At 41.0% G+C, this 19,314-nt stretch overlaps 1 protein-coding gene across 1 annotated transcript in view; it reads right to left on the reverse strand.

The window, feature by feature from the left end:
- The window catches only part of LOC139218027 (MAM domain-containing glycosylphosphatidylinositol anchor protein 2-like), a 148,673-nt gene that overhangs the window by 62,822 nt on the left and 66,537 nt on the right, over nucleotides 1-19,314 (reverse strand). The window contains exons 4-6 of the mRNA XM_070849560.1: nucleotides 13,559-13,755; nucleotides 10,031-10,163; nucleotides 9,651-9,920 (exon numbers count right to left, since the gene is read on the reverse strand). Coding sequence (XP_070705661.1) covers nucleotides 9,651-9,920; nucleotides 10,031-10,163; nucleotides 13,559-13,755 — 600 coding nt within the window. The remainder of the gene's footprint in view (nucleotides 1-9,650; nucleotides 9,921-10,030; nucleotides 10,164-13,558; nucleotides 13,756-19,314) is intronic.

The raw sequence follows: 19,314 nt of genomic DNA on the forward strand, positions 1-19,314 counted from the left end.
CAAATCATCATCTATATATCAATCATCTACAAGCAGATTTATGATTAACAAGCGCTGAACTGATCACTGACAAGCGAAGAAGTGATTATAGTCTAGACTGTCCTGAGTACTTGTGCTCCACTTTTTAATATCTATGATAATACCAGCGCACCAAGAACACTTGCTACATTATCATACTGATCAGAACATGTCAAAACCAAGCTTCACAGCTAACATTAATATTATTTTCCATTTAAAAAAGAAACACGGCACAGCATCGCTTCGTGTTTAATGCTGTGATATAGCCAATCATGAAATGTGCAAAGGTAATTTCTAATTTGAAAATCAACTGCTCCCATCACTTGCACACAGATTTAGATTTCACCACCACAGATTGTAACTACCAGTTAAACCAGAAGTGGAAATATCTGATTAAATCTCAGTGGTCACTTTTCCGTTCCCTAATTTTCCCACACTTCTCCTTGCGGTAACTCAGCCTTCCCTCATTTCTGCCCAGAGCTGCCGTGCATGTCAAAATAGCCGGTGCTGCATATGTGCACTCATGCATATTTCACAATTGGTTCCTTCCCTGCCTCCTCCACATCCAAACCTCCCTTTCCTGCAATTTTATCTGGCCATAAATATTGAATAGCAAGTAGGCATTCCTGTGGATCGACTACATTTGTGTACAAGAGAGATAAGTGGGCATTACTTCTCCTGGTTGTAGTAAATTTTGCTGGACAGCTGCAGTGACTAAAATGGTGCCTGTTCCCTTATGCATGGGAGAGAATCTCAAACTGGAGGTATTTTAAAAGGGACTGTGGTGAGTGTGTGAGGTGAGAAGTGCAGAGTTGGGAGACTTTATCGGGTGATGGCGCACTGTCACTCTTCCTTCCCTGTTTCTGATAACCAATTCATGGCAAAAGTTGCATGAATCTTTAATGAGGGCTCCACTTGGAAACAGAACTTTCCCATTTACTCCGGAGGTAAACTGTGTCTCCGACTATTGTTACACAATTTTCACAACATCATTAATATATTACAAGAGTGTGTGTATAGAGTACGAGTTAGTGGGTTAAATATGCAACACTATATGTGGGGTCGATACAAACTCATGAATAGCCATGTAATAAACATTTATGTACGTTTATGAAGTTTGACAAAAAAATCTGAATTTAAGGTCCCACAACTAATTTTTCCTGGAACTTTCATAGTCTTCATTGGTGATTTAAGTTTCCTTGATTCCTTGGGTGAATCTGTTGACTTGGGAGATCAGATTAATCTCCATTACAACTGAGCAGGGGTGTGCACTCACTATCTCAGACAAATCAACATGCATTTTAATATAAAGTTCAAGTAGCTATTCAAAGCTACACAAAGTTACACAAAATGAATGATTGCTTCCCTCAATTTTTATCTCAAACACTAATTACTCAACAGTACAACACAACAACAAAAGTAATAAACATGGGCAGTGATAGATAACATTTTGCAGAACTTAGGGGCCAACTGGTAGCTGCTAATTAAGGCTGTCATCGAAAGCAGGATCTTTGATTAGATGACATCTCTCAGGTTTTACCTAAAAGGATGTTGATCATCATCTGTGACGTGAAAAGATGACACAGTCAAAGAAAAAGAAAAAGAAAAGTGTGGCTGCTTTCCTATGAAATATAGTTGAAGTTACGCATCTCTGTCAGAGTCAACTGGGAATATTATTAGAAGCTTTATGACAATCATCTTTATTCAGTTATGACATGCCATGACTTGTTGCCAAGGCTGGTCTGGTGGTAGCTCCTCCCTTTGGTTGCCAACCAATGCAAGAAATCACCAGCACAAAATCCAAGCACACATCTCAGGCACGAGTGTAGAAAATCCAGTTATTTTTTTACTTGCCAGTATCACAGGCGGTGGGGCACAAAACACAAGTCAACATGTGCACAAACAAATTCTGCATGAATTATTGATGTATTTTGGAAGGCAGTTTCCTTTTATCATCATCAGAGCTTCCTGTCATTGAACCTTGACTGTGGCAGCATGCCAAGCAGTAAAACATCCACTATAAGGACACTTACAGGAGCTACTTTCTTCAGGGTAATATCAAGAGAAGAAATAGAGGCCGTGCTTGTGCTTACATTTGCATTACATGTCCCTTGTATTCTATTTTGCCTGAGAGATTGCAGGCAGTCCAGTGGTGATCAAGTGAATATTCGAGGCATTCTTTTGGATCATTACCGTACACATTGCAGTGTTCACGTGTTCTTTTTTCTTTAAAACCGAAACTGAAGTGCTTTCGCCTGCAGCGAACCTGTATGGTTCTCCATAGCTTTAATAGCCTGTGGGAATAATGGGTGGCCTGTACATGAAAAGCGCAGATAATCACACAAAGAGAAAAGCCCTGGTTGAGGCCTTCTTCTACAGAGAGCTCATGTCACACGGCAGGATTACAATACCACCTCAGGGGAGCTTCTTAGCAGGGCAAAAGTACACACAGCCCTGACATACTGACTATGACACGCACGTACGTAGGCACATAATGACAAAGACACAATGGCATCACTTACGCGCGCACACAAATGCACTGCAAGAAAAAAGATGTTTGAATGTGTTTTTTTTCCCATTGCTCTCTCCAGTGCATTCTCCCTGCCTTTGTCTGGTAGAGAAGAAAGACGTGTCTCACTCCGTTCTCACTCTGAATCATTATCCTCCTGTCTACCCATCAGTCCATCTCATTTTTCAGTCAGTCCTGTCTGTCGGTCTCTCAGCAGGTATCATACTGTGCTCTCCATTCATTCTTGCAGAGAATATCAGCATGTGAAGCTGAACTCATCTCTCGGAGCCAGATGGATGTCTCTCTAACTGCCACTCTCCCCTGCCTCATCTGCTCCGCCAAGGTTAAACACAAAAAAGGACAACGGGCATTAGCACAGTTCAAAACACAAGGCATTCGCAAGCGCCCTTGTGCACGCATTCATACCGCCATCCAAACATCAGTCATTTTCCTTTTATCACTCCATACTTCTTTAACACAATCCCTTTGCATCAGCACCTCCATAATATCACAGCCACTCACACATGTCCATTCACTGGTCAGAGTTCTAAATGCTGCTCTCAACCTTCAGACTGACCTCTGGCTTTTATTTATGTTGAAAGGGATTCACATGCATATAGAGGGGCTGAATGCACAAACAAAACAGGCACGTGCACATATACAGGCACACTCAAACACATACAAATACAAATACACACACACACACAGTCCTTAGGGCCACAGCCCAAGAGACTGGCCTGTCTGTGCCAGTTCTGGCCATCCAGCCATTAAATCTGGCATTCATGAATGGAAATATATTCAGCTTTTGACCAGAATTTATTCCAAAGCAAATTTGATAAGGGTCATTCACATGTTGATTCACATGCTGACAGCCAGGTTTTTACAAGGTACGTCATGATTGTTTTCTCCCCACCACACAGTCTAAATATAAACAGCAGGGAGCTCACACTGAAAAAGATTGCATGTTTGCTTCTTTATAAATAACAGCAAGCTTCCAATCAGAGTTACAAAATGTGGAATGTGGTAGCTTGTGTGTTTGATTTTGTGTTTATGCTTAAATGTGTGTATGCGAGTGCGTGTGTGGAATTAGTTGTGTCTTTCTTAGCAGGTCGGAATGATGGATGTCTTGGGTGTAAAAGCTTCATACCTGAATTTGTCAGCAACTCCTGGAGGAATTGTTGAGAAAATCCGATGACAACATGGCAGTATTTGATTTTGAATCTTTGATAGCTACAGCAATGCTCATTTCTCTACATCACTCAGAGGGAAAACACATTGCTTAGCGAAAAGACGGGAAACACATGCACAGAGTCGGCTCGGCTGTGCATGGGGAGACATGAAAACAAAATGCCAGGCCAGCTGCCCATTTCAACAGCATCTACAGACAGTGCTGTCTTGATTCACCAACTCTCCATTTGAGAGCTGCCTACTCATATTTACCCAATACAAGGAGGGAAGAAAGAGCTGGGTAGCTTTGCATTGTCACAGCAGATATATCACAAACTGGTGTGTCTGTGGAGGACAGAATGGACTGAAGTGGCCGCGAAAAGCAGGGTATTGACCTGCATTTGAAGACGTGTTGCGGACCCTTAATCCATAAAAAGGATCTTGTCAGCAGGGCATGTGATGCCAGTAGCCTGCTGGGCTGGCTGTGGAAATGGCCAAGCCCTGGAAGGCAGTCTGGCTGGTGGGACAGTATGGCCAGAGAAACTACCATCTGCTTGGGAGAGATGTGTGTTTTCACACACGAAGCCCCCTTTGGCAACAGCAGTTTGAGAGGGCTTCTCAAGGACTGGAGAGGAACAAGCTGAGATCGGCAACGATGAGGCTGCAGGGTGACCCTGCAAAATACGAAAAAATGAACTCGGTTCACGACCAAGTCATTTGGTATTTCATGTAAGTGTGGAGGATATGCACATGAATATCAACACACCCACCCATGCACAGACAGATGATGAGCATTTCTTCCCCAAACTTTATAATTCCAAACATTTCAGCCATAACTCTTCATGGCCTTATATCTTATATCAGCAATTGGCAGAGCACTTTTGCATTCTTGATTTTGAACTATAAAAGACTCTTTTGTAGTCTACAGTCAAGATATTCTGAAAATTTAATCAACAGGCACATGAATATGTGAAAATGTATGTACACACAGAGAGACACAGGCAGTCACTATTTCTGTTGCCTCTCTCGCTCGCACACACACACACACGCACACCTACACACCTACACACCTACACACCTACACACCTACACACACATACACACACACACCACTGAAAGGGTCTGTCTGTGCTCTAGGCCCGAGCCTGGCTTATCCTCTTTCATTTTCCTTTTCTCCTCACTTCAAAGTATCACGTCAGTAAAAAAGTTGCCAGCGGAGCAACTGCAGTGTATGTTATGTCAAACACAATTATAAAAGAAGTTCACAATTTTCATGTGCAAATATGACAATAATTTTCATTAAAAATGTAGCCAACTACAGGAGAAACAGCATGTGAGATTTACAGGGGCACAAAGCACAATGGCTCATCTTATTAATGACACTGGAACGGCATCAGGATGGAGATGCACTGCATTCAATTTAAGCACCATGACTGTACAGTATATATTGAACTATACACAGCGCAGTCATGGTCGTTATACCAAAGTGTTTTCTGTGTCATCTCAATAAAATTTGTAGAAGACGGGTTCAAATCCCTTCTGGGCACTTCAACCTCACTTCATCCACTCTGCCTCTATTTCTGCTTTCACTTAGAGGGTTTTAATTTTAAGGGTCATCACAAACCAGTTAATGGAGAGTGGATATAAAGAGGATAGAGGGTATAAAACCCTTGGACAGTGAATCTGCACCAGTGTTGACTCCCCAAAGTCCACTACTATAATCACAGATACATTGGCTGATATGAGCTCATCGCAGATATGTCTTAATGACCGTATATGTCAGCCTCACTGACTACATAGCAAGAGATACAACAAGAATATCAAGAGAAATAACCATATTCAACTCTCAAATCTCAATATCTGCCTCAAAAATCAGGAAAACCATGAAAAATGTGCAGCTTTCTAAACATTAGTCTGGCCATGCTCATAAGTCTTTCTGCTTTCTTCACTGTAGCGGTGCGTTCAGGCAAAAATAAGAACATAGGGAGAAGTTAAATTAAAAGAAGAAAGGCACTGCTTTCTAAATTCAAACATCTGACGGCATCTATGGTGATGGAAATTTCCTGCTAAAGGTTGATTTTTAGCACATCCCACCCACCCAGCCCCCTTAATATGGAACAACGCTGTGGGCTTGTTTTCATGCAGCGTGACACTCAGTAACAGTAGTGAGGAGGGATCAGTTTGAGAAAGTGCCACAAACATGCTGCAAAAGCATGAGCAAACAAAGGAGAGTGTGTTCTGTAAAACGGTGCATCAAGGACGTGGTTTGGTTTTGAAAAGCCAGTTCCACGTCACATGGCTGTTGGACTAGTTAATTTGCAGCAAGTTATTAAGAAACAAATAAAATCCATAATATATTTCTTTAAACGACGTAGACTACTAATGTTCGATGATACTGCCCATCTTCATCATCTGGTGCCTGGCTGTTTCAAAATTGCATCTGAGTTAGTGACAGCTCATCAGACTCAGGTGAGCGATGTTCATACTGTATCAGTCTCTTCCAGAATAAAGGAAGAAAAATCAGTAATGCTGTTGGCTTTTATAGCATCGACAGCGCTCGTTCCAAATTAATTTTGACATCAGAGACGTTCTGGTGGACTTCACAGTGTTATCCATCACATAGCGATGTCATTCAAATTTGTCTTCCTTTTTAATTTACTTTGATAATCAATATCTTTCAATGCCCAAACTAAATTGACATGTCATTTAAGTATGTTGATCCAAAATTTGCACTTAGTGACAGTTCGTCACGTTTTTAAGTGACTGCCTATAAGTGCTGATCCACAACTGCACTGACAGGAGTGACTGTTCATCAATGTCATGTGAATGGTCCCAATTTATTTTCTGTTTTTATTGATCTTTAATTTCCTGATTCATTTTGTCATTTATTCCCTTTTGTTTAGTTTGTCTTCACACTAAGATGTGTGATGACTCATTGCCTTGATTTGATGGCTCGAGGACAGAATTTCTTGTCAGATGTTAATTTATTTAGCTCCCTCCCATTACCTTTGGTGTTCACAGTAAATTACTGAGTTCACCAACATCAGGGACACCTTTTAGGCTGTAGGAGGATACATAAGGTTACTGGTCAGTGTTAATCTCTTCACAATGGGTGTCTTTTGAATGAAGGATATGATGAATCTAGTATGCAAACACTTAACTTACATTTCTTACACATATGAGTCTTTGAAAGAGCTACCGCTACGGCAGCCCGCTACTGAATCCAAGCCTTGTTTTTTTTTTTGTAAAACCCTGCACTGCATATCAAATTATTATTATTATTATGTATCTGATATGACATTTAGTCAAGCAGAATAATACATATTTGTCCTATTTAACTTAACATTATTTTTTTATTATTACATTATTTAACAATACTCAATTTGTGTGTATTCAAATATCATGCATATTTAAGGAAGTTGGCATGTTTTTGATGATATTTCACCAAGATCCCATTAGGGCCATTGTCAAATCCAGACATGAGACTCATCAATGAAAGCATGATATTTATTGCGGCAATTGCCTGCAGTGAGTGTGCTCTGACTTATTTGCTGTCACAGGACACTTGACACCTTCGCTTTCATGTGAGCCTCTCAGTTCTTAAGTCCTCAACTATATGGGCACTTTCACAATACAGAGAACGGGTTTATCTGTCAGAGGGGACATCAGATATGATTTGTTGATGATCTGATTTCCATTCCAGGGAGTATATGGCTGCATAAATAAATGCTTCCAAACAGGCTGAGCACAGAGGCGACCTGATGATGGAGCTGTGGCATAATCTCTGAGATGAAAGGAGCAAACTCTGAGAGAAACTTTCTGTGCCAATCTGCTAAACTGGGAATCAAATGTGTCCCATTTGTGTGTGTGTGATCTTCTCTGGAAAGTTAAAATTCACATTTGGATCATCCCATGCATGCTGTTTTATTTGTAAGGGTCCCACTAATTAATGCGTCTTTTCATTCACCTGCAAGAGGGTGCTGGGATCCTCTGTTATGTCACAGTTGAAAGCCTAGTCACACACCACCCTTAATCCTCAAGCTTAGTAATAGCAGTCGATTTAAGAGTATGAAAGTCGATTTCCTAATGCATCATGTCACATCTGTGCAGGTTTTATATCAAAACAGCTTTTCTGTACAAACGGTAAAATTACCTGAATTGAGAATTAACCTTCAAAGTGGTTTTTCATTTTTTTTACTGTACAAATCACATGCTTGGTGATAATAGCACTCCACCTTGTGTACCCATGTTAATGGAGAACTGTCTAAGTCAAAAGCATGCAAAAAGTCATTTCTATAATGAGCTACAGCAAGATCAGATGCTCCTGTGCCTCAGGTGAAGAGCAGCTTGGAAATGATTTCCCTGATAATGGCCAAACAGGCAGCAGAGGTCTGCTGCTCTTGTTAAATTGGTGTTAATCAGTCTTTGAATTATAGTATTTCAATTAATAATTTCACATTCTTTTTGCCTAAATATAAAGCTATAAAGACAAACTTTAAAGTAATGCTTTGCAATATGGTTGCAATGTTTAATCAAAAATCGGAAAGTAAACAAGAAATAAAATTGCATTCTCAGTCATACAAAATGTGCACGTAGGCGCATGCTAGCCACCATTCCCAGGCAGCAAAAACTGAACTTTTATATTACGTATGGGCACAATATATAGAGGAATTTCTTATTTCATGACAGTAACTAATTGACATTCATGTATTAGAAATGGCTCTCCTCCCTTTAGTGTTCTCAGACAAGATGTAACATGATGATAATATTAATAAATAGAGTAAAATATATTAACTAATAAATTAAAAAATAATTTAAGCAATTTTTAAAACTCAACACATTGTTGTGAAATGTTATTTCATCCTTCTTATTTTGATAGTAACAGGTTTTTAAAAAGGCCTATTTTGATTTAATTATAGCCATTTGACAGTCTGACACAGACAGTCTATCTAAGTGCTAACCAAACTGAGCCAGCTAGCACCTGTTAGCCAGAACAACAACCATGTCAAAGTCATTCTGCATCAGCTTGCTAGAGTCTGCTGGTGTACATAAACACAGCACAGAGACATAATAACTAACCTTCTTCTTCTTATCTTAACATGGCAGCAAGTGTTACTTAGGTAGCAGCTAACTAGACAGGTTGGCTGGAGACCTTAGATTATTTCTCAGCATCAAAATGAAAAGTCAATGTTAGCAGCAGCTGCTAGGTGGTTTCCTCAGCAGCAGGTTTCAGAGAAGGACGCACAACTCTGTGAAGAGCGAAAACACAAGAAGTCTTCCTCTTTGGTTGTCGCAGTCAACAGGAGCTGGCTAGTTGATTGAAAGTTGTTGAGCTTGATGGGGAAGGAATATAAATGTATTATAGGAACTGGATACAGCGTTGCAGGCAGGGCGCCATTCATTCCTATGAAAGTTGCTCAGTAGTGCTTGAAGCAAACTGTAAACTGAGGCATACTCTGGTATAAAATTAGCCTGATCTTGTCAGACCCATTGAGGAAATGCACTCGAGATGCCCACTCGTAAAGCCAGCTAACTTCTGATTAGCTGATTTAATGATTTTATCCTGCAACTTTTTTCAAAGTTACATTTGCATGTTGCAAGACGTTTCAAATGCTATCAGACTCAATAGCCCTGATAGAGAAAAAATGTCACATGTCACTTCCTGCGGGCTTTAGTAGGCACTGGCCATGAAGTGACATGACAAAATGTGTCATTTTGAAATGAACATTTCTATGAAGAAACAGAAAGGAACTCTAAAAATAAAATGATGAAATAACATTCTAGTATAATGTATTGAGTTTTCATTTTTCACATTATTTCACAATCTATTTCTTATTGACTAAGATTTTACTCTCTCTATTCATGTAATTATTTATATCATAATGTCGTCTTTATTAATGTAACACTGAAGGCTTTGGGGCTCCATGTATCTGGTCACGCAGTCATGCCTTCTCACCTCGCACCACGATGGTGGTGGATTTCTTTGCCGGGTTTCCAACGTTGTTGCTGGCCACGCAGCTGTAGACCCCCGCCTCATCTGAGGTGATGGCTGGAAGTGTGAGTGTGCCCCCCTTCACCACGCTCCTTTGTGGCAGGCTGTCATTACTGCTGACCCAGGTGAGAGTCGGGGGCGGCTCTCCACCTGTGGTGATGCACACCAGGGATACTGTCTGGCCAGGATTCACCACAATAGGATCCTCCACTAGCAGCTTGATGGATGGGGAGGCTGTGGAGGAAGGACACGTGGTGCATTAGAAAGATGAACGATCTAAGGTATACTATAGGTATACTATGCTTTGAAAATGATCATGCAGAAAAGTCAATAGTCTAGAATACCTGTCTTATTGGTGAGTCTGAAGATAACACTGCGGTCAGGAATCCCACAAACATTTCTGACAGATGCGATGCAGCTGTAGTTGGCATAGTCCTGAGGACGCAGGTTCTTCAGCTTCAAAATCTTCGTTTCCCCCTGCAGCTCAGACCAAACCAACACTGGTATGCAAATGTGTGCAAAAATATCAACATAATCAAGTAAAAGAAATGCAGAAAACTAGGTACTGGGAAGGACATAACAAAGGCCAAACAGCTGCAAAGAAAGGTCAAAGAGATGAATATGTATGCAGTTTTAATGAGACCAAAATTGAGAAAAGGTAAAGAAAAAGCAGTAGTAGAGTTCAAGAATTTCACTGTAACATCATTATAAAAAATGATGGTAGTCTTTTTCAAGAAAATAAATGTGTCAACTTGATCAATACGGAAATGTGGATTACTTTCTCTTCAATGGCTCTGAAAGTATTTTCAAAATTCAGCTACAGAAATATGGATGGGCTCAGTGGGGTATCTTTCCACAGCAGCGGATATCTCACTGAGAATGTGTGTTTGATTTCAGCCCAGCCTGTCAACCATGAGCCCCGCCCAGAAGGCTATGATGAGGATGTGAACCTTTGATCTGGCTGACTCCAATGTGTGGGTGAAGGGTTGGAGGGGGAGGCAGCAGATTAAAACATGAGTCAGCCACACGCTGCGGCAGTCCACACAAAATGACAATCACTCGCGTCGTTCAAACCTTTTCATTTCCATTGAGGATCATGGATAACTTAATTGTATTAGATTAGCCAAGGGCCCTGCACCCCACTTCCTTTATTTGCCTGTCACCTCCTGTGCTTTCAGAGCAGATATCGGGAGATGAAGCCCATGGTTTTCATAGTGCAAGCTTTACTCACAGCAGGGGAGGCAGATTGGATGGGGAAATCTATTTGGAAAATGCAAGGGGCAGAGAAAGGAATGGAAAGGACAAACACATTAAACTGAATTGGACGGGGGAATTGATGGCCAGATTGATGGAAAGATTGACCGCTTAAGTACACAAAAGCTTCAGGAACGGGACTTACGGGACTTACTTTCGGTAAAGGGCAAAGAAATTTTGCAAGTGTTTACTATCACTGTCAGGTGAAAATAATATTTCTTCAGTGTTGTTTATATGTCTCTTACTTATTTGAGTCTGGGAACACAAAACCGAAACTAGTTTGATGAAATTAAATTGCATGGCGGTGAAGACGAAAATGAGGGCGTCTGTCATGCTAGCAGTAGAAAAATGTGTTGATTACATGTGGGTCAAGAACATGAGTGAGATAGCTGAACAAAAGAGCTATAGAAAAATGTCATAACTGACATGAATATGATGTATGTCACCTGTCATCAAAAAATATCAACCACTCTAAAGACCTGAGAATCTGACGAGAGATGAGAAATGGCTGAATTATACCTTTGATAATTGTGCTATTCTCTGGCACTTTGTGGAAGAATATGTAGAGAGGGGTGAAGGAGAAAGTAACCGACAGTAGAAAGGACAAGGTTTCTACAATAAAAGCACAGCTCTGGGCCTCACTTAATTATGAACCGGCTCTCCGCACAGAGTTTGAAAGCATTTCTACAGTATCAGTGGGAATATGAAAAACATTTGGTAGACTGAAAAAGGTGCCAGAGAATGAAGTTGCAATGAAGAATAATGGAGGGAGGAAGGTATAAGGATGAATTTGATTCACAAATCTGCCTGGCCAAATGGAAGCCTCTAATGGACTCAACTTCAGCCTATAGGCTCAATTTCGGTCAGTTGTGAATGTGTAACTCAATTGTCTGAGGATGTTTCAGGCAAGTTCAGACATATTGTAAAAAATAATGTTATAAGCCATTTATATGAGCAAATTACCAGGAGTTTAGTCAGGATTTATTTGGGGTTGGACTCGCACAAAGCTAATCTCTGGGTTTGGGTTGCGCTCAAATTTTCAGACGCAATTAAAGCTTTAATAGGGGGCAGGATGAAGGAGCAAGGGAAGGAGAAAAGAGGTATGAAGAGCAGGATGGAGAAGGGAAAAGTGTCTGATGAGGCCCAGTTGTGCAGCTTCTTCAGCCTCTCCATTAGCCTCCAGACATCCTTCTCCATTTGGCCAAACATCAATTTCACTTCCTTTTTCTCTCCTTTCTCTGTGTCTTAAGCCTCTTTTACTCTCTCGCCTGTCTTACTCTCTTTCTTATAGATTTCTATTCTCTCTGCCGCCCAGTTCAACATACAAACCTCATTCAGCTCAATCAATTCAAAAACTGCAATTCCCTTACTAGTGACAGAACATCTCAATCATTTCTTTGTTGACTGCACAAAATCCCTTTTTACAAATGCTTCCCAATTTTCGACTTGTAAAGAAAATCCACTTGCTCAATTGAGATTGAGAAGAGAGCCCAATCTTTCTGTGTCTGTAATTTCTCAATATTCACATAACTTTGTGAAAGTGGGTTAGTGAAACTGATCATTGCTATTCACAGGGTGAGCGGTACTAGTACTGCTAGTGACTACTAGTTAGTACACCTTTCTTATATTATAGAATAACAAGGGATAGTGTGAGGGTTTGGGTTGGGAGACAAAAGAAAAAAACATTCAACTCTCACTATCAATACATGAGGGCAAATTAAGTAGCAGCACTATTATTACAGTGTTTCACATTGTAATATGTCACCTTTGTAAAAGGATGTTGTGTTCATTAGGGGTCATCATTGGGTTTATTAATTAGCTAATGTGGCTTATTCATTCCTGTTGTGAAAATGCATGAGAAGAACGTTGTTGTGGCAGCATGTTGTTCTTACTCATTGTCAGAAGAGGTGGATGAAGGTCATCATTTACATACTTGTGGCATCTGTTTAAGTACACAGTATACTGAATTACAGTGCTTTAGGATTTCAATCATTAGTAATTTATTTTTCTGTGCAGGGCTCATCATTTTTGCATTTTTGAAATGGCAGTTATCGCAGTAATTGCTGAGGAGCAAAAACGGTTTTTGCACATATAAATTAGCATGTTTGCATACAAACATCATCTCTCGTGGTGAGAGAAGCGTTGTGTCATAATAATTTGATCGTATTAATACATTCTAACCCTGATTGAAACAAAAATGCTATTTTTCCCCTTTTTTTGGTTACACACAGAAGGGTGCCACAGTTGTAACTGGCCATGAGAGCATCTCTTAATATGAGGAGCGCTGTCTGAAACCTCAGCAAATTAAGCTCCTGATGAACACATCTTTTGCTATGCCCTGAAAGTGTATTATGGGTGTTTCACATCCTCTATTCTGTATCAGCCTATTTATCCTCCCTTTGTAGTGCACAGGGTGAGGGGAAAAAGGTGCATGTCTTCATGACAGCCAGCATACAGCACCATTAAAAGACTCGGGATCACCAAAGTCCTCGAGTTTCATATTCGGCTTTAAGCCTGTACCGTACAATATTTTGTGAATAAAACAGCACATCTTTCTTTGAATCTACAATTCTCTCTGATATGATACTTTCATCCATATCACGTTGCCTCTGCCTTACCTGTGTGAAAAAGGGCTCATAGATCTCCACTCCCTTGTCCGAACCCTGAGTCAGGACCTCTCTCCCGCGATGCCAGCTGTAGCGGACAGGCGGGTTGGAATTGGCCACACAGCGCAGGAACACGGTCCTCTCGTAGTAGAACTGTTCCTTCGCTTCTCCTATACTCTGGTGCACCGTGACCACCGGGTCATCCAGGTCTGCAAGAGCAGCACAAAAAGAGAGGAGGAAACCGTCAATAAACACTTTTCCATAAGTTGTTCAATTGACGAATTAGTTTTTTCGATCACAGAGGCCACATTTCACGCATAAATATATATTTGCCTAGCAGTGGTAGCAATAATAACCAAATCTGGTATAAACAAATACGATGTCACACGATCAGTGTGTCTTGATTGTGTTTAAAGGTCTGACCGAAAGGGCCAGAATCCTCATTGCATTAGGAGAGCCAGTTATCGGCATGCACTCAGGGGTCGATGTGTGAAAGGAGGTGAGAAGCCCTCTACTTGAACTACTTAAGTCAATAGGATGCAGCCCAAGGGCACATTGACTTCCCAGTCAATGAGCGAGCTGCTATGTGTTCCAAGTCACACTCCATTGAGAGCTTCAAACATGAGCGAGGATGACAAATACTGTGCACAAAATGATGTTTGATGTCCGTCAGTTCAAAGAATAACGTTTGGTTGGCCTCTGCTCTGATTTAGGCACTCTGTGATTTGACACATCTGTTGCTCTAACCATTTCCCAACAGATCTGAGAGAAGTTTTACCCCATCGCTAGACAGTTGGTTATTTGAGAAAATGCCTGTGGTTGATTAAATGGATTCAAAGTTAATCATCTTACCCGGCTATCGCATTAAGCCTTGGCAAATGGTGTTCATCATAGCTGTGGTGTCTTTTAGCATGCTAATACTCGCCTTTTAGATTATGTCCATTTGCACGCTCAAAGAACATGGGGAGCTAGCTGTTTCCCTTTCATCTATGTCCGAGATGCAATCAGTTCTTAACATGAGCAAAAAGGCAATTTAAGGGAGAGGATGAGAGAAACTAATGCAAGTTATCCCTCATGCTAAAATTCTAACTGATAAAGTCCGACCTTTTGCATATCACGGGGGGGGAGTGATTGGGTGTATTAATGAGTGAGTTAGTGTATCAGTGAGTGAGCAAAAAGGTGGATGATTGAGTGATTGAGGGAGCCAGTGACTGAATATGTGAGTGAGCGAGTGCAAGCAGCTTACAGTAAATGAATACCCAAATCTTTAATGATTATAAGTCTCCAGAGAAAAACTACACAAGCCTCAGGTATTATTAATGGATGAATTCATCGCTTTTAATTCAGTAGCTGTGGCCCACCCCTGGATTTGCTGAGGATCAGGTCCTAATCAAGGCGCCTGTGGGCTACAGAGCACAGCATCCAGCCTCGACGCACCAGCCAGAGAATGCTGATTCCTCAGTTTCATTAAAGACATGTTCTGCCCTACAGCCCCTTAATCAAAATCTAGCAGCGGTCAATACTTCATCCAGGATCCATTACAGTGTCTCAGGTAAGAGCAATTACCTTTGGGGGGTAGGGAAAAACAAGGGAGGGGGTGACAACGCTCCGGAGAGTGATAGGGGGGCCATTTTAGAGGAGCAGATTGCTCTAAGTAAATACACTGATTCATTATAGAGAGGAGGAGGAGAGTATGAAGCCTACATCTTATCTCTGACTCTTCCCAGCTTCTCCCTCATCCATTTCCCGCTTCAAACAGTCAATTTACCAACTGTGGCAGAAATGGAGTGATTCATTGACAGCCCTATCTACCTTGGGATACACGTGTCTTTGAATGCAAACGCTGATAGGTTTTTTTTTTTCCTTGTGGTGACAAGAGAGTGAGGGTGTGCTTCTGTATGTTTGTGCATTAGGTAAGGAGCAGTGTGAGCTATTAATAGGGCCGAAATGATATGCAGAGAGGAAGTGTATGCTAGGAGCGCAAAGAGATAAATATGGAAATATGGAAATGTACGCACTGGATTAAAATTTGATGAATTTCAAACAAAATTCCACCTCCACCATCAGTCTTTCTCCCGTAAGGATGTTGTTTTGTGTGTGTGTGTGTGTGTGTGTGTGTGTCACTCTTGTGCAATTAGCTTCTGAAGTCACGCTTGACTGATTGTGAAGCTTAAATCCCTGAGCCCAGAGGAAAACTGCGGTGTACAGGCCGCCTGCGCCAGCGTTGTTAGGGTTTGTAATTGCAGGTTTATGGGTTCACAGGCCGGTAAATCTGCCCGTGTACAGCTAAACGCTCCAGCGAGCTAACCTTAGCATCACTCCTGCTCACTCCCACCAACCATGACAAGTCTCAAAGCTCTGGGTTTCTCTGATATTAAGACACGAAGGTGAGGCAGCATGACACACGAATGTGCAAATGCCAGATGCACTGCGTGTGTGACTCAGAGGAGGTCTCACAAGAACAGCAGAAAAAAAAGGTACAACATTCACATTATCAGCAATCTTTTTATTCTCTCAAGTGAGAAAAACAAACAAAACAAAAAAACCTGAAGGTGATGATATTCCCGTTTGAATAGCAGTAAGCAGATTTCTTCTTTATAGGCCTACCAAAACATTTGTTGGACAAATAGGCACAAGTGAGTGGTTTGGATAAAAGAGAAGACGAAGATTAAAGAAGGAGCTTCATTATCACATCAAACCTTGGCTCCTTCCTTTCATGTCCCCCAACCCCCGCCCAAAAAAAGCAGACACCTGCACGAAAACTCACACACATTACCTCACTCCACCTACCCACACCCAGCTACCACACACACACACACACACACACACACACACACAGACGCCAACATCCTTGTACAGACTCACGCACAACTTTTTTTCGGCCGTCTCTCAGGTGTTAATCTAATGCAAGGTTTTTTTCTATTTTTTTCTTGGCTTTGATGTCTTTCAGTCACTCTGCCTGATCTGAAGTCACCTGGGAAGAGAACACCTATCAGGCTCCCAGGCTGTCAGCCACAAACGACAGAGGCCTGCGATTCATTTCACCTAATCACTGTCTCAGCTTGATTACCAGCAGGAGCTACTGGCCTGGATGACATTTGTGCTACGTCTTTCATGGGTAAATGCAGCCCTGTCATGTCAAAGATAAACTATTTGGCTTTCATTCAGTTCCAAATGACACCGGGAAAGAGAGAAGAGGTCATGGTCAGAGAGTAAGAGAGACAGAAGGAGGGTCAACAACATGTAAAAAATGTCTTAATTGCTGCTATCCAGATGCAGAGTTAATGAGGTGATGATACTGCATGGCAGCTGTCTCCTGCACTTATTCCAAATAAAGGTGACCTGCTCTCTTTGTAAAGGAGAGAAAGTCACCCTTATTTGGTAGAAAATATGGGCATGAGGCATAAGCGACTAGAGAAGTTATTACTTGGCAGTCTGCCCTGTGGAGGACCTCACCTCCAAGCCTCCTTTTAGAAGCTGGAGTTTAAAAGCAAATCCTAAAAAGGTAGAGCCGCCTCCACATAAATAGGTGATAAGCAACATGAGTTGAATTTATTGCCTGGCTCTTAAAACATTCGCCAACCAGATTAAATGTCAACGTAAGAGGCATCTGCTCATGCGAATAGTGTAATTTTTAAAAATATGACTGGTTTAAATAAAAGCTTTAGACACAGAAAAACATTTAGATAATGTGCAGTGAGGATTAAACACGAGATTCAGTGTCTGAGATATTTCTACATGGATGCATAATTCCTGGGATTAATGTACTGAAATAAGATCTAAAATTGCAAACAACTATATCAAATGAGACAGCACAAATAAAACGTGATGTAGGTGGTTCATGCTGAATGGTGTGTTTTCATACATTTCATTTATGTGGGTCAAAAGGTTAATAGGTCATATTGGTGATATAGAACATCCATTTCATGTGTAGGCCTCTGATGGAATATGTGAATGTAGCATGTAATTTACTGTCAGTACATTTCCTTTTCCTCCATCTCCCAATCGCTTGGCAACAGTGACCTCTATCTCATGGTTGCACTTCACAATAACCAGCTCCTGCTAGCTGCATCTATTTGGCGTCAGCTGTTGCTTCATACTTAAGTGTGATTGTGGTGGCGGACGGATGTGTTTGGAGGGCGGGTGGGGGGCATGATGCATCTATTTCTGAGGTAAGACGATGGTGTCTGTGTAACAGAGATATCTCAGTAAACTGAATATCATTCTCCAGGACATGAGATACGAGCGTGAGCAGCTTCGTGTGCCGCTGTGCTGTCGAGGCAATAAAAGGAGAGAGAGGAGGGGATCCAGGGAGAAGCTCATTCAGTCGGTGTGTGATATCTGAACGTGGCAGTGTAACATTCATCTTTATATTGAGAAACACATAAACAGTGATTGCACATATCATACAAAAAGAAAACTACACTCATCTCACCATATACTTGAAATGATAAGACTCACACAAATGAAGGACTATTTCTTGGTCAGTGGCAGTAGTGGTGATTTCCTGGAGTCTCCACTGTTTGCTTCGGAACCTCACGGTGCCAAGAAATAATCCCACACATTGTTTTTGCTATTTGCCAATTATAGAGATTAAACAAATGATATAAAGTGTTAATTACTGAGCTTTAGAGGTGCTAGTATGTGGTATTTTTTACCTAAAGACAAAGCCAAGGCTGTACATATGTATATATATGTGCCTTTGTGTGTGTGTGTGTATATATGCATGCAGTATAAACATATTTTGCTTGTTGTTTGTCTGTTTCATCCAATAATAACAGCAAATTAGCTGAGATGATGAGTCATCTTCATGCATTTTTTGATATTTGTTCATATTTTTGGTGTTTTTGCATTTAAAAGGCTGTGGTCAAAGATGTTTGCACTCAGTCCTGTGATCATTATTGTGACATGCATTTAAGACACTCACTCCATGTTTTTTTGAGAACAATGATTAAAAATGTAATACTCAAAGTGAAAACAATGAAAGAGACTTAACAATGTGCAAACGCTGTTCACATGCTTTTGAAAACACACCTAATTAGCTACTTCTGTAATAACCTCAATGTCACCGACATTTACCTTTTTTAAATAAAAGTAAAAGCAAACACTAACAAAAGAATCTGTGTTTTTTTCATCAATAGAACAATAATGAATATCCCCAATTTTTGTGGCACAATGATAAAACATTGTAGGTTAATTAGGTTAGGTGGCTTCATGTGTGTGTATGTGAGTGTGTCTTGGTTACAATTTATTACAACTCCCCAGCCAGCTTTAATATTTTGAAGTTTGGAATTGAAATTTAATCAGTGGGTCAGTTGCCAGGGGTCGAGAAACATCTGTTTTAATATACTGTAAAGGTGCAGAACTTAAAGACCAGGGTTTTTTAAAGGCGACTCTTCTGTCTCTGCCAGGAACACAGCGAGGGGGAGTTTGGACAAGTTGGGTTAAGGTTTGTAAAGGGCAACACACCACCCCTGCCATGACTGCTGTTTGGCATGCCTCTGTGGTACTGTGTAACAAGTCCTGAATTATTCATTAAGCATTTCCACATTCCTGCTTTAACTTGAACTTAAATTTCTTCTGGGGGGAGGGGGTAGAAAGCTTCTTTCTTCTCTCTTTCTCTATAAAATCTCCCCCATCCGCTCACACACAAACCCACTTCTCTGTTCTCCGTTTCCTCTCGAGCTATCATAATATATGCACTGAGCATTGAGGTAGTGGTAACTAACTCGCTCTCTGAGGCCACAGTCATCAGGCCTGGTTAAGTG

Source organism: Pempheris klunzingeri, chromosome 18 (genome assembly GCF_042242105.1).
Source record: "Pempheris klunzingeri isolate RE-2024b chromosome 18, fPemKlu1.hap1, whole genome shotgun sequence".
Taxonomy (NCBI): Eukaryota; Metazoa; Chordata; class Actinopteri; order Acropomatiformes; family Pempheridae; genus Pempheris; species Pempheris klunzingeri.